The sequence below is a fragment of the Nerophis ophidion genome, linkage group LG23, assembly GCF_033978795.1.
Source record: "Nerophis ophidion isolate RoL-2023_Sa linkage group LG23, RoL_Noph_v1.0, whole genome shotgun sequence".
Taxonomy (NCBI): domain Eukaryota; kingdom Metazoa; phylum Chordata; class Actinopteri; order Syngnathiformes; family Syngnathidae; genus Nerophis; species Nerophis ophidion.
This window is the reverse complement of record NC_084633.1, coordinates 2,978,255-3,001,169: the sequence shown is the minus strand read 5'-3', so window position 1 is coordinate 3,001,169 and position 22,915 is coordinate 2,978,255. Positions and strand designations below refer to the sequence as shown.

Genomic DNA, 22,915 nt, shown 5'->3' with positions numbered 1-22,915 from the left:
TAGTTTCACGTTGGAACTAGGCCGATAAAATTATATCAGTATATATCGCAAGACACGGTGTGTGTGTGTGTGTGTGTGTGATTTTTTATATATATATAAGTATGAATTTAATTCCTCATCTTTGATTTTTAAAACTTGATAATATAACCCTTTGTGACATTCAAAATGAGAAACATTGTGCTATGTCTTTTCAGGGCAGAGGAGAAAGAGCTTATGACATTTATTCCCGCCTACTAAGAGAGAGAATCATTTGTGTAATGGGTCCTGTAAGTGTCTTGCATGCTATTGTTGCCCCCTTTTTTTAATGATGATGACATTGTATTCTTTTTTTCCTTCGTCATCTGAGATTGATGACTCTGTGGCCAGCTTGGTTATCGCGCAACTGCTATTTCTTCAGTCAGAAAGCAACAACAAACCAATTCACATGTACATCAACAGCCCTGGTAAGCTAATAATGCTGTCCTTGTTAAAGGTCTTATTGGTGATTTCACTGAAATCCTTAACTCATATTTCTGTAGTAAAATGTGTTTCACAAATGTTAAAAGCCCACACTTTGCAACTGCACAACAACAAAAAGAGAGAGATTTTTATTTGTTTCTTACAGCTGTCAAATGATGAACTTTTAAAAAAATACCATTATCATTATATAATCATGTTCTAAAATTGTTATTTTTTAACTTGGGATACATTTTTCACATTAAAATACAGTAGAAGACAATTATACTTTATTTGAACAAATGATTTGTTTTGTTAAAGATGTCATATGTCGCTGGCTCCAAATAAAAATCTTGACCAAAACAATAGAAACACCACCACTGGTTAGCATATTTTACCATTAGTTGTTTGAAACAACAGAGTAGGGATGTTCCCATTAAGGTTTTATGCTGCCAATTCTGAGATCAGCCGATACCGATCAAATGTGTAAACTGTACATTTTTCAATGTATTTATACATTGAAATATATATATATACCTATATATATTAGGGGTGTGGGAAAAAATCGATTCGAAATCGAATTGTTTGTTTTGCAATTCAGAATCGATTTAAATTTTTTAAAAAATTAATTTTTTTTCTTAATTTAATTTTTTTTTTAATCAATCCAACAAACCACTACACAGCAATACCATAACAATGCAATCCAATTCCAAAACCAAACCTGACCCAGCAACACCCAGAACTGCAATAAACAGAGCACTTGAGGAGACACAAACACGACACAGAACAAACCAAAAGTATTGAAACAAAAATTAATATAATCAAAAACAGTATCCATATTAGTTATAATTTCAGCATAGCAGTGATTAAAAATCTCTCATTGACATTATCATTAGACATTTATAAAAAAATTTAAAAAGTGTCACAGTGGCTTACACTTGCATCGCATCTCATAAGCTTGACAACACACTGTGTCCAATATTTTCACAAAGATAAAATAAGTCATATTTTTGGTTTGTTTAATAGTTAAAACAAATTGACATTATTGCAATCAGTTGATAAAACATTGTCCTTTACAATTATGAAAGCTTTTTACAAAAATCTACTACTCTGCTTGCATATCAGCAGACTGGGGTAGATCCTGCTGAAATCCAATGTATTGAATGAATACAGAATCCTTTTAAATGGGGGGGGAAAAAAATCGTTTTTGAATCGAGAATCGAATCGAAAAATATCGATACATTATCAAATCGTGACCCCCAAGAATCGTGGGACACCCAAAGATTCACAGCCCTAATATATATATATATATATATGTATATATATATATATATAAATGCATTATCAACACAATATTCAAACTAGTTATTTCTTTTTTTTTTATTACATGCAATTATTAGATCAAAAACAAAGTCAATAATACACAATAACTAAACCAAAGCGAACATCTGCCACTCATTTTTAAACCCTTTTTTTCGCCCTTAAAGTCGTCCCGTGTTCAGGGAAGTGTTCTCCGAATTTTTAACGTTGACCAACGCAACAACAACCCAAAAAATGTAAGAAAATAAAAATATCGATTGATCACTCTCGTATTGATAACCGTATTTTCCGCACTATAAGGAGCACCTAAAAACCTCAGATTTTCTCAAAAGCTGACAGTGTGCCTTATAATATATGGACCAACATTGAGCCACAACAGGTCTTGCAACTACGGTAAGCTGCCGCCGACTTAATTTCCCCCCATAGAAGAAGCAGCGCGCGGTGCATGCTGGGATATATGACGGCGCGAGGCGTGCCGTTTCAGTTCCATTTGTGTGTTTATGCAGACCCCAAAATGGCTCCTATTAAGAGACACGCTTACGACGCAGAGTTTAAACTCGGGGCGATCAGTCACGCAGTACAACACGGGAATAGAGCAGCAGCGAGAGAATTTAACATTAACTAATCAATGGTGCGGAAGTGGAGGAAGCAAAAAGATGACCTGCGCCAAGTAAAGAAGACCAAACAGAGTTTCTAAGGGAACAAAGCGAGATGGCGACAGTTGGAGGACAAACTCGAACAGTGGGTTGTTGAACAGAGAGCAGCAAGTAGAAGTGTCGTAAAACGTTTGATTAACCGTAACAGTATCAAACTGTTTTTTACGTGTTTATTGAATCGAGGAAATGTTCCCCTCCACTATGTGATATAAATGTTGCACTACATGTTATACCTTGCTGTTGTTAAAAGATAAACAAAATACCATGTCACTGACTTTACCTTGGGGAAAATAATAAAACAGCTGTTTATTCATTTTGGGAGTGAACTGAGTTATCAGAACACTGGTTTGTAATCTATTAATGAAGTTTGACCTGACTGTTTTGTTGACATTCCCTTTAGCGCAGCTCCATCTAATGGATGCGTAACATAGCCCCAGCTTCTACTGTAGCGTCTATTCTATGCGCCTTATAATGCAGTGCGCCTTATATATGAACAAAGTTTTAAAATAGGCCATTCATTGAAGGTGCGCCTTATAGTGCGGAAAATACAGTATATGCTGCTACGTCCCTTAATATCCATTCATCCATTTTTCTACCGCTTATTCCCTTTGGGGTCGCGGGGGGCGCTGGAGCCTATCTCAGCTACAATCGGGCAGAAGGCGGCGTACATCCTGGACAAGTCGCCACTCATCCCAGGGCCAACACAGATAGACAACATTCACATTCACACACTAGGGCCAATTTAGTGTTGCCAATCAATCTATCCCCAGGTGCATGTTTTGGAGGTGGGAGGAAGCCGGAGTACCCGGAGGGAACCCACACAGTCACGGGGAGGACAAGCAAACTCCACACAGAAAGATCCCGAGCCCAGGATTGAACCCAGGACTACTCAGGACCTTTGTATTGTGAGGCAGACGCACTAACCCCTCTTCCACCGTGCTGCCCGTCCCTTAATATCGACACCACCATTTTATGGATCGATCAGCTTTCCTCTTGTGTCGTGTACTGATTGGGACAATGCTGACACACTAACATTTGTTATATTAATCTATTATTAATCTACTTATTCATTTCATGTTAATAACTGCTTACTTTCTCACGAAATGTACTTTCATCTACACTTCTTTACTATGACTGATAATGTATTTCTTCTGTTTAACGCTAGCTTAGCTATTAGCATGCTGGCTATTGGTTTCTCGTGACGTGTAACATATTTAGCCTTGTCTCCAGTGATGTTAATACTTGATAATGACACTTAATATTCTAAGAAATGCAGTTTTTGATGTAATGGAAGTGAATCTTAATACCGTATTTTTCGGAGTATAAGTCGCACCTGCCGAAAATGCATAATAAAGAAGGAAAAAAAAAACAGTTTTTGCTCTCTGTCCAAAATATCCACGTAAATTAATACATTGCCTGACATGCAGCCCATATCATCAATCACTGTGGAAATGTGCATGTTTTCTTTAGGCAGTTGTCTTCATAAATTTCATTAGAACCAAAACCAACCAAAAATTCCAGCATCCTTTCTCAATGCAGATGTGTGATTCATCACTGAATATGACTTTAATCCATTCGTCCATACTATAGTACATAGGAGAGCTGGGAATTTTTGGGCACCACACGATTCGATTCAATTCTTGCGGCTAACAATTTGATTCAGAATCGAGTCTCAATTCAAAATCAATACTTAGTTTTAATAACATTGGGAAATCGGGTGTAGTTTGGACACCCCTGGTTTATATCATCAACAACACCATGCTTATTTTTTGAATGTTGTGTTTGTAATAGTGCCTTTCTAATAAGAATATTACACATAGTAAGAATATTTCTAATTCCCATAGGTGGTGTGGTGACAGCTGGTCTAGCCATTTATGACACGATGCAATATATCCTTAATCCCATCTCCACTTGGTGTGTTGGTCAAGCAGCGAGCATGGGTAGTTTGCTGCTGGCAGCAGGGACAACGGGCATGAGGCATTCATTACCTAATGCCCGCATAATGGTCCACCAGCCATCTGGAGGCGCCAGGGTAAGGGACAGACACTTGATTTAAAAATCGGTCTCAGGGGATTTGAAGCATCTGAATAATTTTAAAATGATATTAATTTATGTTTCAGGGCCAGGCTACTGACATTGCCATCCAGGCTGAGGAAATCCTGAAATTGAAGAAACAACTTAACCATATCTACGCCAAACACACTGGGCAGCTGCTAGAAACCATTGGTAGGAAACCTTCAAATGTTTATCTGTAGCACTTGAGGGTTTTGATGTTAGAAAGTTTCCTCTGTAAATATTCATATTTTTTACAAATTTATGTTTTAATTAAAACAAATTGATTACAATTGATTTTATGGGGTAGCAGTAGCTAATCCGTAAAGAATTGAGCTTTTGAACTGTAGGGTGACAGTTGGAATAGTATTTGTAGTTCAATGGTAATCCAATTTAGAGTTTAAGTAGTTGTAGCTCCTTGCCTTTAAAATATGTTTTAATATTTTTTTATGACTAGTTGTAATCTTTTTGGTTCATTAAGTAACTTAGTGAAGTAACTTAGCTTCTAGTGTCGTCGAGCGCAGTGGTTCTCAAATGGGGGTACGCGTACCCCTGGGGGTGCTTGAAGGTATGGCAAGGGGTACGTGAATTTTTTTTAAAAATATTCTAAAAATAGCAACAATTCAAAAATCCTTTATAAATAGATTTATTGAATAATACTTCAACAAAATATGAGTGTAAGTTCATAAACTGTGAAAAGAAATGCAACAATGCAATATTCAGTGTTGACAGCTGGATTTTTTGTGGACATGTTCCATAAATATTGATGTTAAAGATTTCTTTTTTTGTGAAGAAATGTTTAGAATTAAGTTCATGAATCCAGATGGATCTCTATTACAATCCCCAAAGAGGGCACTTTAAGTTGATGATTACTTCTATGTGTTAGAAATCTTTATTTACAATTCAATCACTTGTTTATTTTTCAACAAGTTTTTAGTTATTTTTATATCTTTTTTTCCCAAATAGTTCAAGAAAGACCACTACAAATGAGCAATATTTTTCACTGTTATACAATTTTATCAGAAACTGATGACATAGTGCTGTATTTTACTTCATCTCTTTTTTTTCAACCAAAAATACTTTGCTCTGATTAGGGGGTGCTTAAATTAAAAAAATGTTCACAGGGGGTACATCACTGAAAAAAGGTTGAGAACCACTGTTGTAGTGTGTTGTGATAAGTGTTCTGAAAGTTAATTTAAAAAAAATATTTTTTAAAGTTACTAGTTACTAATGTAATTAAATTAACGGAATTACTCTTTAATTAATTACTTGGTAATGTAATTAATACTTCATTAAAAAAAACAACTTTAAACATCTGGCATGTGCATTTGAGAGATTTTTAATATAAGAGTACAGTGTGTGTGTGTCTGTGCTTTTAAAAGGCGGGGCTTGGTGCCGAGTGACGTGTGACTTCTTCGAGGGTTGCAATGGAGCTGTGTTTTTAGCTTTAGCGTATAGCAGCGCAGCTCTGACGCCATCTCTTTTGAATCTTTTCACCGGATTGTGGTACCTCTGCTTAATAAATAGATTCAATGTGCTTCCATGGCTGTCATACCTTCTTGTCAAAAAACGGGGTATTGTTTGGATGGCAGGTTTGTCTTTTCATTCATTGATTTGTTGTTCACTATTCCTATCGAGTACATACTGTATGTTGTTGTCCTCAACGTTGTCACAGTGTGATGTTGCCTCCCATTTGATTTTAAGTTCATTTTAGTGCGGTACTGCATGTTGTTTTCACTAGTAAAAATATATTTCCTGCATTGAATTTGCTCCACTTGACACTGTCTTGTTGTTGACATAAATAACACCACATCAAAAGTAGCGTGCCACGTTACATCAAGCTTTCGCTAACGGCGTTGTAGCAGACCTAAAAGTAATTAGATTACTCGTTACTAGTAAAGTAACCGCGCTAATAACGCTGTAATTACGAACACGGTTTGTGTGTAGCCATTCCTTTTCCTCTAGTTCTTCCTGCTTGGAAGAAACGCTTATTTTCCGCCACAATGGTGATGATTAGGAGACTCTTAGAAGCATTTTTGCACTGTGGATACACAACGAGTTTGTTGCGGCTTGCTCTCAATTCAAGCTGGTGTTTTAGCAAAACATGCACCCTTCTTGCATTGTATGCAAGTGTGTCAACCTTAGCGTGCATTCCCTTTGAAGTAACTACAATCTTTAGCCATGTAAACACCGGGACATAGCTGCAGTATAGATCGGCTGGGCTCATCATTGAAAAGATAAAATTCGAATCTGTTTAAGGACTACCTCCTGATGTGGCCTGAATCTGAGGCAAAAAAAAGGATTTGAGACACTTTGGAGCATTTAAACTGGCAAGAAATATCCGATCCGTGTCACTTGAGTGAAAAAAAATCTGATTTGGTGTGCAGTGTAAATAGGGCCAGATATACCTCGTTTACAGCTCGTATGTATACTACAGGATTTTCCGGACCATACGGCACACCGGATTATAAGGCGCACTGCTGATGAATGGTCTATGTTTGATCGTTTTTCATATAAAAAGGCGCACCAGATTAAAGGGTGCATTAAAAGGAGTCATATTATTTTTGTAAATTAAAAACATTTCCTTGTGGTCTACATGTAATGTAATGGTGGTTCTTTGGTCAAAATGTTGCACATATTATGTTTTACAGATCACCTTCCACCAAGCGGAAGCCCAGGATTTTGGCATTTTGCTTACCAAAGTCATACTAAAACATATTCAGATATTTTTGAGCGCTGTGTGTAATGTTCTATATTTTCAATGGAACATATAAAATTTTGGTGTTGTTTACTTGAGTCATATTGCCTCATACCTCTTACCACGTATCTGTTAAAGTTTGATTGCCATCTACTGGTCAGACTTATTACAATCCCCTTTTCCATATGAGTTGGGAAATTGTGTTAGATGTAAATATAAACGGAATACATGATTTACAAATCCTTTGTAACCCATATTCAGTTGAATGCACTACAAAGACAAGATATTTGATATTCAAATTCATAAACTTTATTTTTTTCGCAAATAACTTAGAATTTCATGGCTGCAACATGTGCCAAAGTAGTTGGGAAAGGACATGTTCACCACTGTGTTACATCACCTTTTCTTTTAACAACACTCAATAAACGTTTGGGAACTGAGGAAACTAATTGTTGAAGCTTTGAAAGTGGAATTCTTTACCATTCTTGTTTTATGTAGAGCTTCAGTCGTTCAACAGTCCGGGGTCTTGTCGTATTATACGTTTAATAATGCGCCACACATTTTCGATGGGAGACAGGTCTGGACTGCAGGCGGGCCAGGAAAGTACCCGCACTCTTTTACTACGAAACCACGCTGTTGTAACGCGTGGCGTGGCTTTGTCTTGCTGAAATAAGCAGGGGCATCCATGATAACATTGCTTGGATGACAACATATGCTGCTCCAAAACCTGTATGGACCATTCAGCATTATTGGTGCCTTCACAGATGTGTAAGTTACCCATGCCTTGGGCACTAATACACCCCCATACCATCACAGATGCTGGCTTTTGAACTTTGCGCCCAAAACAATCCGGATGGTTATTTTCCTCTTTGTTACGGAGGACACCACGTCCACAGTTTCCAAATATAATTTGAAATGTGGACTCGTCAGACCACAGAACACTTTTCCACTTTGCATCAGTCCATCTTAGACTAGTTCGAGCCCAGCCAAGCCAGCGGCGTTCCTTGGTGTTGTTGATAAACGGCTTTTGCTTTGCTTAGCAGAGTTTTAACTTGCACTTACAGATGTAGCAACCAACTGTATTTACTGACAGTGGTTTTAGAAGTGTTCCTGAGACCATGTGGTGATATCCTTTACACAATGTCGGTTTTTGATGCAGTACCACCTGAGGGATCAAAGGTCCGTAATATTAATCGCTTACGTGCAGTGATTTCTCCATATTCTCTGAATCTTTTGATGATTTTACGGACCGTAGATGGTAAAATCCCTAAATTCCTTGCAATAGCTCGTTGAGAAATGTTCTAAAACTGTTCGACAATTTGCTTACAAATTGGTGACCCTCGGCCCATCCTTGTTTGTGAATTACTTAGCATTTCATGGAAGCTGCTTTCATACCCAATCATGGCACCCACCTGTTACCAATTAGCCTGCCCTCCTGTGGGATGTCCCAAATAAGTGTTCGATGAGCATTTCTCAACTTTATCAGTATTTATTGCCACCTTTCCCAACTTCTTTCTCACGTGTTGCTGGCCTCAAATTCTAAAGTTAATTATTATTTGCACACAAAAAAAATGTTCATCAGTTTGAACATCAAATATGTTGTCTTTGTAGCATATTCAACTGAATATGGGTTGAAAATGATTTGCAAATCATTGTATTCCGTTTATATTTACATCTAACACAATTTCCCAACTCATTTGGAAACAGGGTTTGTACATCATGTACCAAATAAAATTGCTTTTAAGTCTGTGAGCAAAACCAGAATTATTCCTCACATTAGGCGCACCACCAGGTAATCAGGCGCACTGTCGAGTTTGGAGGAAAAAAAGGATTTTAGATGCGCATTATAGTCCGGAAAATACGGTAAATAGAAAAAAAGTTGCATCTTCATTGAGAAAATGACAATTTTTTATAATTCGTTCTGTTTTTCAGAGAATGTGATGGAAAGGGACCGTTATATGAGCCCCATGGAGGCCCAGGATTTTGGCATTGTTGACCGGGTCCTGGTCCACCCACCTCAGGCATGGCAGGATGAGCCTGAGCTGGTTCAGAAAGAACCTGCCACAGCAGCCAGTCCCTCTGCAGCTTTACAGTCTCCAGCACTTGAGAATTCCTCCCCTGGGACCATCCCTCCCTCCTCACACAAACCTGAACCATGATTGACCCAATAAAGTTTTGCCAGGATCACTCGGAATATTCATATTTTTCAATAAATTTAATTTGACTGTGAACTGTTCCATGGTCATTTGCAGTTGAGACCCCAGATCCAGATCCACCTGCAGCAATGTGATGTCAATTAAGTTGCCAGATGTTGGTGAGCAAGTTGTCCTTAGTGAAAATAAAATTATAATTATTTTACCATATAGGAAACGAGTAATGCCCCCCCGCCCTAAAACTCACGACCTGCATCTGGCGCATTGTGGGTGTTAGACAAAGCAGGTGCCTGGTCGACCTGGTCTTAGTCCAGGGGTGTCAAACACATTTTATCTCAGAGGTCGCATGCATGAAAATCCATTCTCACATGGGCCGGATGGGTAAAATCATGACATAATAACTTAAAAATACAGCTATGACAACATCAGATTGTTTTGTTTTACTTCGGCCCAAAATAGAACAAGCACTTTCTGAAAATGTACATATCACAAATAATCCTCTATACGAAACACTTCAAGTTTGTTGAAAATTCTTAGGAAAAAAGTGGTGCCGTTTCAAAAACACAATAAATGTAGACTTAATCTCAGTGTATCTACAGAGTAATTCAACTTTAAGTCACAGTCCATCTAGGATTGAACAAAATAAAGCATAAATGAAAACTACTATCAACTACCTCATTTGTCACTTCCTCATTAATCCTGTGCTAACCCAACAAACCGACGTAGAAATTCAAGAGGGTTTGAGTTACTATCCCTGCCTTCCAGGCCTCACTCTATATTGATAGAAAAATAAAAGCTGGGCAATGTGTGAACAATTTCAACTAACTAATAAGCACAAAAATATGCTGAAATGATATGTATGCCCTACTAACTTCATAATAATTAATAAATTGAGTCTAAATTCGCAAGTTTTGTTGTTGATGATGCAAAGTAACTACACAATAAAACGGGGGGAGGGGGGGGCACATTATACGGCAGCACAGAAATACGCTGAAATGATATATGTATGCCCTACTAACTTTATAGTAATTAATAACATGAGTCCAAATTCACAAGTTTTGTTGTTGATGATGCAAAGTATCTACAGCAGGGGTCACCAACACGGTGTCCGCGGGCACCAGGTAGCCCGTAAGGACCAGATGAGTAGCCTGCTGGCCTGTTCTAAAAAAAAGCTCAAATAGCATTTACCAGTGAGCTGCCTCTATTTTTAAAATTGTATTTATTTACTAGCAAGCTGGTCTCGCTTTGCTCGACATTTTTAATCCCAAGAGAGACAAAACCCAAATAGAATATTTTAAAGACTTGCTCTTCACTTGTTTGAATAAATTCATTTATTTTTTTACTTTTCTTCTTATAACTTTCAGAAAGACAATTTTAGAGAAAAAATACAACCTTAAAAATGATTTTAGGATTTTTAAACACATATACCTTTTTACCTTTTAAATTCCTTCCTCTTTTTTTCCGACAATTTAAATCAATCTTCAAGTAAATGATTTGTTTTTATTTTAAAGAATAATAAATAAATTTTCACTTAATCCTTCATTTTAGCTTCTGTTTTTTTAACAAATAATATTTGTGAAACATTTCTTCAAACTTATGATTAAAATTAAAAAAAAATATTCTGGCAAATCTGTAGAATCAAATCCAAATCTTATTTCAAAGTCTTTTGAATTTCTTTTAAAATTTTTGTTCTGGAATATTTAAAATAAATAATGATTTGTCTGTTAGGAATATACCTTGGTCCAATTTCTTGTATATTCTAACAAAGTGCAGATTGGGTTTTAACCTAATTAAAACATGTCATCGAAATTGTAAAATGAATTTTAATCAGGAAAACTTAATGTTCCATAAATTATTTTTTAAATTTTATCAAAAAGACTCGAATTAGCTAGTTTTTCTCTTCATTTTTTCGGTTGAATTTTGAATTTTAAAGAGTCGAAATTGAAGATAAACTATGTTTCAAAATTTAATTTTCTTTTTTTTGTGTGTTTTCTCCTCTTTTAAACCGTTCAATTGAGTATTTAATCATTTATGCTCTACAAAAAACTTTCCGTAAAAGAAAAAAAAATGTACGACGGAATGACAGACAGAAATACCCATTTTTTGATATATATAGATTTATTTAAATTTAGGTAAATTGAGCAAATTGGCTATTTCTGGCAATTTATTTGTGTATCAAACTGGTAGCCCTTCGCATTAATCAGTACCCAATAAGTAGCTCTTGGTTTCAAGAAGGTTGGTGACCCCTGATCTACAGAATAAAACAAAAGGGGTGGGGGCACATTTTATGGCAGCACAGAAATATGCTGAAATAATATGTATGCCCTACTAACTTTGTTAGTAATTAATAACATGAGTCCAAATTCCCAAGTTTTGTTGTGGATGGTGCTAAGTATCTACAGAATAAAACAGGGGGCACATTATAATGCAGCACAGAAATATGCTGAAATGATATGCATGCCCTACTAACTTTTTTTTGTGGTAACATGAGTCCAAATTCACAAGTTTAGTTGTTGATGATGCTAAGTATCTCCAGAATAGAACACGTGATTTTAGTATATCAACATGTGGTTCTTTTATGAATTTATTTTGGGTCTACTGAATAGAATAACTTTAATGCTTGCCATTATACGGCAGCACAGAAATATGCTGATATATGTATGTATGCCCTATCCAATCCAATTTATTTATACAGCACGTTTTCTATACTAACTTTATAATAAATTAATAAATTGAGTCCAAATTCACAAGTTTTGTTGTTGATTATGCAAAGTAACTACAGAATAAAAGGGGGGCACATTATATGGCAGCACGGAAATATGCTGAAATGATATGTATGCCCTACTAACATTATAGTAATAACAGGAGTCCAAATTCACAAGTTTTGTTGTGGATGATGCAAAGTATCTACAGAATAAAACAAGAGGGGGCGGGGGCACATTTTATGGCAGCACAGAAATATGCTGAAATGATATGTATGCCCTACTAACTTTGTTAGTAATTAATAACATGAGTCCAAATTCCCAAGTTTTGTTGTGGATGGTGCCAAGTATCTACAGCAATGGTTCTCAAATGGGGGTACGCGTACCCCTGGGGGTACTTGAAGGTATGCCAAGGGGTACGTGAGATTTTTTTTTTCAATATTCTAAAAATAGCAACAATTCAAAAATCCTTTATGAATATATTTATTGAATAATACTTCAACGAGATATGAATGTAAGTTCATAAACTGTGAAAAGAAATGCAACAATGCAATATTCAGTGTTGACGGACAGATTTTTTGTGGACATGTTCCATAAATATTGATGTTAAAGATTAATTTTTTTGTGAATAAATTTTTAGAATGAAGTTCATGAATCCAGATGGATCTCTATTACAATCCCCAAAAAGGGCACTTTAAGTTGATGATTACTTATATGTGTAAAAATCTTTATTATTGAATCACTTGTTTATTTTCAACAAGTTTTTGTTTTTTTTATATCTTTTTTTCCAAATAGTTCAACAAAGACCACTACAAATGAGCAATATTTTGCACTGTAATACAATTTAATAAATCAGAAACTGATGACATAGTGCTGTATTTTACTTCTTTATCTATTTTTTTCAAACAAAAAGGCTTTGCTCTGATTAGGGGGTACTTGAATTTAAAAAAATTTCACAGGGGGTACATCACTGAAAAAAGGTTGAGAACCACTGATCTACAAAATAAAACGGGGGGCACATTATATGGCAGCACAGAAATATGCTGAATTTATACATATGCCCTACTAACTTTTTTTTTTGTAATTAATAACATGAGTCCAAATTCACAAGTTTTGTTGTTAATAATGCTAAGTATCTCCAGAATAAAACACATGATGTTAGTATATCAACATCATTAACATATGGTTCTTTTATGAATTTATCATGGGTTTACTGAATAGAACTTCAATGCTTGCCATTCCCGGTTTTGGAGAGCTTCCGGTTCGGCCCTCAAACATTTTAAAAAGTCACTCTTTCCTGGTACAATACCAGAAGGGATGAATGGCTTCCTGTGCTTCTCGACAGCCTTCACCTCTTTCTGTGTCCAGGGTCGCCTTTTCTGGGCAGCTTCACCTGCAAGTGACCATACAAAATATGTGTATGAAAATAAAAGAAGATTAAGAAATTAAGTTACACATTTGTTTGCTATAATGCAGTGGTTCTTAGCCTGGGTTTGATCGAACCCTAGGGGTTCGGTGGATCCTCAGCCATCGTGTAAATAAAAATTTCTCCCTATCGACGTATTATGGATACCCCCAAACAACGTTCCCGCTTATTTACCATATGCGTGAGCAAAGGTAAAAACTCCTTGAGTATTCAGTGGAGCACACGTGAGCGACGTCAGACGTGCACGTGCACTGTGGCCACACCAGCAGCGCACCTGTCCCAAACCTGACTAAATAACAAGTGAAATGTAATCAAATGACAGCAGTCATTTCCATTAGGTGGGGTTCCTGCCTTGGAAATAATTTGTACTCCTTTCAGATATCGCATTTAGTTGCCACTAAAACATTCACATGTTGCACAATGAGATGTAAACATAGGATCATGTGTACATTCCTGTAACTTTGTTTGTAATATATATCTTTAGTAGTATTTCTTCAATATAATAATATCATTTCATGATTAATATTTATAAATTAAGATGAAATCGAGAAAAAACATTTTATTTTTCACTAAAGAAGGGTTCGGTGAATGCGTATATGAAACTGGTGGGGTTAGGTACCTCCAACAAGGTTAAGAACCACTGCTATAATGTCTTTTTTCCCACAGAGAATAAAGCATACATATACATTTGCATTATTTGTGAGAAAACAAAGACTGATAAAACTTGACTAAAAAAACAGTTTATGTACAGTCAAGGACGTGCACATGATTATAGAGGGGCAGGGGCTCAAAGTCAGAAAAGGGCAGGACATTTTTTTTTTTTTGGTCCTTTACACAATATGGAAATTAATGTAAAATTAAATTTGCTAATAGGAAGCTAACTACTTAGCTGTGTGTCCTTTGTAGGTAAAAGTGATTGCCATTTCTTTTGTGTCAACAAATTATTGTCAGAATGAGTTAATTCACATTGTCATAGGCTTGGAAGACATGAAAAGCAACAAAACACTGGTTTATTATTAGGCTATTTATTGTTAAAGATAAGCACTTTAATATTGAACATTGAACAGTGCAACATGAACTTTGAAAAAATAAATAAATAAATACCCAAATGGAAAAAACTTCAATGTGAAAATCTGCCCTTCCCTTAACTTGATGAAAACACCATCAAGTTGTAACTTATGGTCTTTCTCACTTAATGCTCAGACTAAACAACTGAAACCCAATACAACTTTATATTTAAACCTCTACTGTGAGAAAAATGTGATCCGCAGTAAACACAGTGATTTTTATTTAGAAAATTAACCCAGTATTTTATTTTGTATTTTGTACACTACTTCCTGTCCCGCACGATCTGCTCTGCGCGGATTTGATGTGCCGTGCTCAATTGATGAGCTATGCTCCGACGTCCGGCAAAAACAGAAGCTGATACATTGAATAATAGAATAATACAGCGTTTTTCTACAATATTACCCATATTAGATGCTGAATAAGTGGATGGCGACCAGACCATAACTCAGAAGTCAAGTTGCTCCACTGTCACGTCTCCTCAGGCCGCAGTTGGCTCTCTCTCCTCTCTCTCTCTCTCTCACTCACTCGCCCTCTCTCTCTCTCTGTCGGAAGCGGCAGGCTCAAACAACCCGGTATTACAAGAAAACGTTGAGTTTTTGTACCGCCGTTTTTTTGTTTTGTTTTGTTTTTTTACATCCTTAACAGGAATTTATTCATGTTTAAAGAAAAGAAGAAAATAAACACCCACAGGCAGAGGGCACTTTTTAAGAAGAGGCAAAAAAGGGCAGGGGCTCAAGCACCCATCGGGCCCTATGTGTGCACATGCCAGCTTACAGTATATAGTGTACCTTTGGAAGAACGTGTCACTGCATGATGTCCTGATGAGCCATCCTTTTTTTTTTTTTTTAAGTTGTGTCAGTTTGTTGGGGGGCGGGATTTTTTTATCCTTAGTGGTTGGAAAGGTCACATCTTCTTTGGGTTCAATGTAAAAAAAACATTCAGTGTCATGCTTACAATAGGCCATATTTAATAACCTGGTCTGGCACGTGCACACATAGGGCCCTATGGGTGCTTGAGCCCCTGCCCTTTTTTGCCTCGTCTTAAAAAGTGCCCTCTGCCTGTGTGTGTTTTTTTTTGTTGTTTTTTTTTTTCTTTAAACAACATTAATAAATTCCTGTTAGGGATGTAAAAAAACAAAAAAAAAACTGCAGTACAAAAACTCCACGTTTTCTTGTAATACCGGGTTGTTTGAGCCTGCAGCTTCTGACAGAGAGAGAGAGAGAGCGAGAGGGCGAGTGAGTGAGTGAGAGAGAGGAGAGAGAGCCAACTGCGGCCTGAGGAGACGTGACAGTGGAGCAACTTGAACCTGTGAGTTATGGTCTAGTCACCGTCCACGTATTTAGCATCTAATATGGGTAATATTTCAGAAAAACGCTGTATTATTCTATTATTCAATGTGTCAGCTTCTGTTTTTGCCGGACGTCGGAGCACGGCGCATCAATTGATCACGGCACATCAATTCCACACAGAGCAGAGCGGATCGTGCGGGACAGGAAGTAGTGTACAAAATACAAAATAAAACACCGGGTTCATTTTCAAAATAAAATTCACTCTGTTTACGGTGGATCATATTTCTCTCACAGTAGAGGTTTAGATATAAAGTTGTATTGCGTTTCAGTTGTTTAGTCTGAGCATTAAGTGAGAAAGACCACAAGTTACAACTTGGTGTTTTCATCAAGTTAAAGGAAGAAGGACAGATTTTCACATTGAAGATTTTTTCATTTGGGTATTTATTTGTTTTATTTATTTTCAAAGTTCATGATGCACTGTTCAATGTTCAATATTAAAGTGCTTATCTTTGACAATAAATAGCCTAATAATAAACCAGTGTTTTGTTGCTTTTCATGTCTTCCAAGCCTATGACAATGTGAATTAACTCATTGACAATAATTTGTTGACACAAAAGAAATGGCAATCACTTTTACCTACAAAGGACACATAGCTAAGTAGTTAGCTTCCTATTAGCAAATTTAATTTTACATTACTTTCCATATTGTGTAAAGGACCAAAAAAAAAAACTTCCTGCCCTTTTCTGACTTTGAGCCCCTGCCCCTCTGTAATCATGTGCACGTCCCTGAACCTGGTTATAAACACATTGATTGCTCTTGCACAAATGATAGTCAATAACCTCCATTTATAAAAAAATATGTGCTCACCTTTTGGGTTTGAAGGCTTTTTTTCGTGTTCCGTCAGCCGACATGTCCTGCACTGCAGAGGAACCTCCTTCAGTTTGGGGACCAGGTGTAGTCGATTGGTAATCAGTGAAGGGATGAGTGCAGTACCAGCTACAGACCTATGAGGGGCGCTGCTGTGCAAATGTCTCACACTCAAACTAACCAGAAAACATGTTTTATACAGAGAAAAAAAAAAAGAGCTTAAAAATCACTTAGGCATCTTCAGAATGGATCTGATTATTGTTAAAAAAGGTTTCCCTTCAGGGGACCTGTTTTTTATGTCCCCATAACGTCAAAGGTCCCCTAAAGTAAATTTCTAAACAGAGCGACGTCCCAAATAAGTAAGCATTGCCAGATCACACACACACACACACGCACGCACGCACGCACGCACGGTCAGAAAAAAATATTCCACTGGGGTATTCTCACTTAAAAGGCCTACTGAAGTGAGATTTTCTTATTTAAACGGGGATAGCAGGTCCATTCTATGTGTCATACTTGAACATTTTCGTGATATTGCCATATTTTTGCTGAAAAGATTTAGTAGAGAACATCCATCGCAACTTTTGGTTGCTAATAAAAAAGCATTGCCTGTACGGGAAGTAGCAGACGATGTGCAAGTGACGTCACGGGTTGTAGGGCTCTGCACATCCTCACATTGTTTACAATCATGGCCACCAGCAGCGAGAGCGATTCGGACCGAGAAAGCGACGATTTCCCCATTAATTTGAAAGATTCGTGGATGAAGATAGTGAGAGTGAAGGACTAGAAGAAAAAAAAAGACAAGGGCAGTGGGAGCGATTCAGATGTTATTAGACACATTTACTAGGATAATTCTGGAAAATCCCTTAAATGCTTATTGTGTTAGTAGTGTTTTGGTGAGATTATAAAGTCATACCTGAAAATCGGCGGGGTGTGGTAACCGCCAGTGTCTCTGAGGGAAGCCATGGAGGAACCAAGAAAGTCGCAGCTGCCTCTCACAGCTGCAGGAGGACACAAGCTCCGCTCATGTTTACGGTAAGAGCAGACTTATTACCACAATTTTCTCACCGAAACCTGCCGGTTGACATGTGGTAGAGAAACATGTTCGCTTGACCGCTCTGTTCCATATTAAGGCTTCACAACAAACAAAGAAACACCGGCTGTGTTTGTGTTGCTAAAGGCGGCCGCAATACACCGCTTTCCACCAACATCTTTCTTCTTTGTAGCCCCCTATAATTAATTGAACTAATTGCAAAAGATTCAGCAACACAGTAGTCCAGAATACTGTGTAATTATGTGCTAAAAACAGACTCCTTATAGCCGTGATCGGTGCTGGGAGAACATGTCCGCTACAACCAATAACGTCACAAGCACGCGACATCATTCCACGACGTTTTCAACAGGATACTTCGCGGGAAATTTAAAATTGCAATTTAGTAAACTAAACCGGCCGTATTGGCATGTGTTGCAATGTTAATATTTCATCATTGATATATAAACTATCAGACTGCGTGGTCGGTAGTAGTGGGTTTCAGTAGGCCTTTAAAAAAAGATTGAGAACCAGAGCAAGGGGACAAAAATGTGAAAAACACCAATGATTTTATTGATTGCAGATAGATTGTTTACACACTGGCAATGGTCGTGCAATTTCTGTATAACTAAACTTTCCATTTAAAATAAACCAATATTTTCTGAATCTCCTCTACAGTAAATGACATGAAGGGAAATGAAAGACTAATTACAAAGTATCCTTAAAACAAATGTGCATTGAATCCTCATTAACATCCAAATTAAATGATAATTATTTGCAGAGATGTCAGAAGTTAGTCTTAGGTTATAATAAAGGCTTTTTTTTTATTTATTTTTTTTAAAAGCTGGTTAATGCGTATTGATTGCTAAAGCAAAATGAAACGCAGGAACTCAGGGACATTACATAATAATTTGGAGTCCATACATTCTCTGCAGAATATTATATACACAATAAAAGTTGCATTAAAAAGTAAGTCCATATGACATAAAAATGTGCCAGACACAGATTTTCTTATGATTTTAAAATTAAAAAACATCACGTGGTAATCAGTAAGTTAGGCGGTACCCACAAACACTTTAAAATGTTTTGATCCCAGATTTAAGACAAAAGTCCAGTTGCCTATTATCATTATTCACTCTCTGTTGTCACATAAGTGAGCAAAATTTCTTGGGTGAGGCGGTCCAGCGCAGCCAGCTCAATTTATCATCTTGGTACGGCGGGTAGCGCAGGCCATTGAGTCGTTCCAAAGCCCAGCCACGCATCATGCAGGCCCGCCTGTGGCTGAAGGCCTCAAAGCCCCAGCGGCCGTGATAGGATCCCCAGCCACTGGCCCCTGAAGGTGGAATCATGAGTTGATGTCACCTGAACAGCACATGTTAGCCTGCCCTATTACCACCAATACATTTCAAATCACTGCAGTCCACTTACACAGGCAGGACAGTTGATAAACTCAAAAGTTGTAGAAAAAGCTAAACAAGATGAGCTTTTTAAATAGTCATATTATACAATTTCCTAAAATGGATAACGAAATGCTGATGGAAAAAAAATATCTTCTTATCCTCATTTGGCGTTTAAATTAAAATGTTGAGATCCGCCTGCATTTGTTGTGTTGACATCGGCGACAAAAATTTGGCTTTGGATTGTAAAATGTTTTCACAAACAGTAGCTGCTTTTTGGGTTTTTCTAGGAATGTAACGGCATCAAATTTCACGGTACAATATCACAATATTAAAGCCATAGTACTAAATCGTGGTACCTGTATATGTGAAAAAAAAAAAGACTTAAAAATGTGTGAAATAAAGTGGCAGGAATGTTTAGGATAAACACCCCTTACTATATTTGAACACAAACATGATAAAATGTTCGAATCATTTATGTATTTACATTGTAGATTATCACTAAAGGCATCAAAACTATGGCACCTGTGAAGTGAAAACACTTTCAAGAAGCTCGTCGAGAGAATGCCAAGTGTGCAAAGCAGTAATCAGAGCAAAGGGTGGTTATTTTGAAGAAACTAGAATTGAAGACATGTGTGGAGAGATGCAGCCGACGGGCCGACAGCGGGCTGAGAGAAGCGTTCCTGACCATGATGGAAGCCAAGAGGCGGTGCATGCGGCGGCGAGGAGAGGCGTGACGCACGCAGGAGCGGCACGAGAGCAGCAATCTGAGTCAGGTGCGTAAGACACACACCTGCTCACAATCTCTACATCTGCTGCTAGACCATAAGAGAGGCGAAGGGGGCACGATCGCGAGGAGGACGGAGGAGGAAACCACGGCAACGACACCAGCGACGAGAGACCAGGAAGAGACATCAGCCCCTTGCGGAAGACGCAACACCCGGCCACCGAAAGGTGCGCAAAGACAAGCAGCCAAGGGCGCGCTAGAAAGTGGCGCGTCCGATTGGGACACGACGACGTCATGTACTGAAGAAATAAATGTATGTGAACCCTGCTACAAGGGGTCGTGCGTCGAAGGTCCTTGTAACTCACGTGGTGATGGCAGGAAGTCCGTCACAACATGTTTTTTTAGTTATTTCATCTTTTTTTGTTAAGTACATAACTCCACATGTTCATTCATAGTTTTGATGCCTTCAGTGACAATCTACAATAGTCATGAAAATATAGAAAACGCGTTGAATGAGGAGGCGTGTCCAAACTTTTGGCCTGTACTTTATATATATGTCAAAAATGGAAAAAAAGATTAAAAATGTCAGGAATGTTAAAGATAAACACACTTATTGTATTTGAACACAAACATTATACTAAAATGTTCTGATCATATGTATGTATGTATATACATACATATATACATAAATGTAAACATATATATACATACATATATACATATATATATGTATATATACACATATATACATACATATATATACACATATATATATGCATATATACACATATATGGATAGATATATATACACATATATATACACCTATATATACACATATATACATATAAATATACATATATACACATATATGTATATATACACATATCTATGTATATATACATATATATACACATATACATACATACATACATACATACATATTACAGGAGTGTTTAAGATAAACACACTTACTGTATTCGAACACAAACATTATGCTAAAATGTTCTAATCATATATATTACTACAAAGCAGTATTTTAAGTGCAAATAATTGTGTGGGAATATTCACAGAGTTTATCAACTTTTACTTTCAGAGAAGCAGTGTCCTCGACTGTGGACATTTTTTCTATCAGTTATGAAAATGCAGTTTCTCAGAAAAAGTTAACTCGCATTTTAACTTTTAAAAATGTAAACACTGCACGTCATCTTTTGCGGGTAGCTCGGTGTGCAGCAGGTGCTTTCCCTCGGCACGGTGCGCCTCAGTCTGTTTTATCTTGGAACACTCGAGACGTACAGTACGTGGTGTGCTTTGTTACCTCCGCCGCAGAAGTTATGTTTGTGCCGGGGTTTGTTTGTTTGTTAGCAACATAACTTAAAGCTACAAAAACAGATTTTGAAAACCCCCCAAAACAATTCCTCTGTCTGCATGCTTCGCCGCTTGCTAGACACCTACCCGCTGGTTCCACGAAACCTGAAAACGCTCCCGCACGGATGAACCTAATTCATGGCTAAACTGCGTTGGTGTGCTCACACAAAACACGCATGTGTTATTTCAAAACAAATTGCCATCCATACCCTCTCACGCTATTTCAAAACAAATTGCCATCCATACCCTCTCGTGCTATTTTACTTCAAAGTGTTCTCGAATGTCAATGGAAGCAACCGACACCGACTAAAACATACGAGAGCAGCCCGACTCGATCAATACGCATTGTATTAGCGTTTTTTTTTTTTTACAGTAATCTAAAAAAAAAATCTAAAGTTTACGGGAAGAGTAGCAAAATTACGCTAAATAAAAATCAATTTAATCTGTGCTTACCCTAACCCCAACAACAATTTTAAGACGTAAAAGGAAAAAACTAACTTTTAAAACAGACATTGTGTTTGAAAATTAATACAATATAATGTACCACAAATAACGACAAATGTTTTAATTGCTTGTGCGTATATGTTGCTGGACTAAATGAAGCCAAAACTCGTAGGGAACAAAATGTATGTTCTGTCATTAAATAAGGTTTTAAATATGGGGTAATGTTGCAAATTCATGGACATGTACAAGACAGCTCTGAGTGACGGTCGGAAAAGCCAATCAAAAGCAAACGTTTCCTTCCATAAATGGTTGTCTGTCAATCTGTGTTGGCCCTGCGATGACGGGGCGAATTGTCCAGGGTGTAGCCGGCCTTCCGCTTGAGTGAAGCTGGGATAGGCTCCTGTATCCCTCAGCGACCCAGAAAGGGACGAGTGGTAGAAAATGGATGGATGGACGCCAAGTGTAACTTCTAATTGTTACAATACAGACTTTTGTTTGTTGTCTTAAACCACTATTGGTAACGTGTACTAGCACTGATTGATGGGTCTTTTTTTTAAATTGAGTTTATATTATATATTATTTTATATGATATAAGCAAAGGAGAAGCAACAAGTTCAACAATCAATAGGAATTGCTGAGAAAAGGGTCCTTACTGATTTTTGGAGTGCTAACTTTAGCACTTTATTTGGAGCAGATGTTGTTTTTTTTTTAGTAAAAGAAACGACCGCATCTATTAAAGAAACAATAAATGCCTTTATAAAGCCCCATTTTTGTTTATATATTAAACTCTATAATGATGTAATTAATCTAAATGAAAATACCTCAAATTGATAGCTTTTTTCAACATTTTAAATGAGAATAAAAGAGGTTAGATTAATTATTACCAGGGGTGTAATGGTACGTGTATTTGTATTGAACCGTTTCGGTACGGGAGTTTCGGTTCGGTTTGGAGGTTTACCGAACGAGTTTCCACACGGACATATTAAATAGCGTACCGCACGTTGTGTAAACAATGCACACTGAGGCGCAACACACGGCATGCTAGCAGCGACTGGGCTACAATAGACTGACCATACCTCCTCTTTCCACCGCAGGGTTTCCCACACATTCATTTATTTGTGGCAGCCCGCCACGAAATAATTACGGCCGCCACAAATAAAAATGAAAAAAAAAAAAAAAAAAAAAACATTTTTTAATTTTTTTTAATTTTTTGGGCTTTTGACCTTGCTCGACCGCTCATAAAAGCAATGGGACTCTGTCTGTGAATGGAGCTTGTAGTTACATA

General features: G+C 37.2%; 3 protein-coding genes and 1 long non-coding RNA gene across 6 annotated transcripts in view; 1 reads left to right on the top strand and 3 right to left on the bottom strand.

The window, feature by feature from the left end:
- clpp (caseinolytic mitochondrial matrix peptidase proteolytic subunit) overlaps window positions 1–9,392 on the top strand; it is a 15,216-nt gene extending 5,824 nt beyond the window's left edge. The window contains exons 3-7 of the mRNA XM_061884557.1: window positions 195–266; window positions 347–443; window positions 4,256–4,443; window positions 4,532–4,637; window positions 9,094–9,392. Coding sequence (XP_061740541.1) covers window positions 195–266; window positions 347–443; window positions 4,256–4,443; window positions 4,532–4,637; window positions 9,094–9,320 — 690 coding nt within the window. The 3' untranslated portion in view covers window positions 9,321–9,392. The remainder of the gene's footprint in view (window positions 1–194; window positions 267–346; window positions 444–4,255; window positions 4,444–4,531; window positions 4,638–9,093) is intronic.
- The window catches only part of carm1 (coactivator-associated arginine methyltransferase 1), an 87,662-nt gene extending 70,841 nt beyond the window's left edge, over window positions 1–16,821 (bottom strand). Inside the window, exons 1-2 of one of the 2 annotated variants that reach the window (XM_061884992.1) lie at window positions 16,667–16,821; window positions 13,326–13,409 (exon numbers count right to left, since the gene is read on the bottom strand). The gene's annotated coding sequence lies outside the window, so the exon portion shown is untranslated. The remainder of the gene's footprint in view (window positions 1–13,325; window positions 13,410–16,666) is intronic. The other variant, XM_061884991.1, reaches the window with a different exon arrangement.
- Window positions 16,822–16,871: 50 nt separating this feature from the next.
- LOC133541537 (uncharacterized) lies at window positions 16,872–17,668 on the bottom strand. Its single transcript, XR_009803907.1, has 2 exons — window positions 17,583–17,668; window positions 16,872–17,449 (listed from the first exon to the last, which is right to left on the bottom strand). It is a non-coding gene; the product is annotated as an uncharacterized LOC133541537 (long non-coding RNA).
- Window positions 17,669–18,248: 580 nt separating this feature from the next.
- aldh3b1 (aldehyde dehydrogenase 3 family, member B1) overlaps window positions 18,249–22,915 on the bottom strand; it is a 29,926-nt gene continuing 25,259 nt past the window's right edge. For both annotated transcript variants that reach the window (XM_061885409.1, XM_061885410.1), the window contains one exon: window positions 18,249–19,029. In XM_061885409.1, coding sequence (XP_061741393.1) covers window positions 18,842–19,029 — 188 coding nt within the window. In that variant the 3' untranslated portion in view covers window positions 18,249–18,841. The remainder of the gene's footprint in view (window positions 19,030–22,915) is intronic.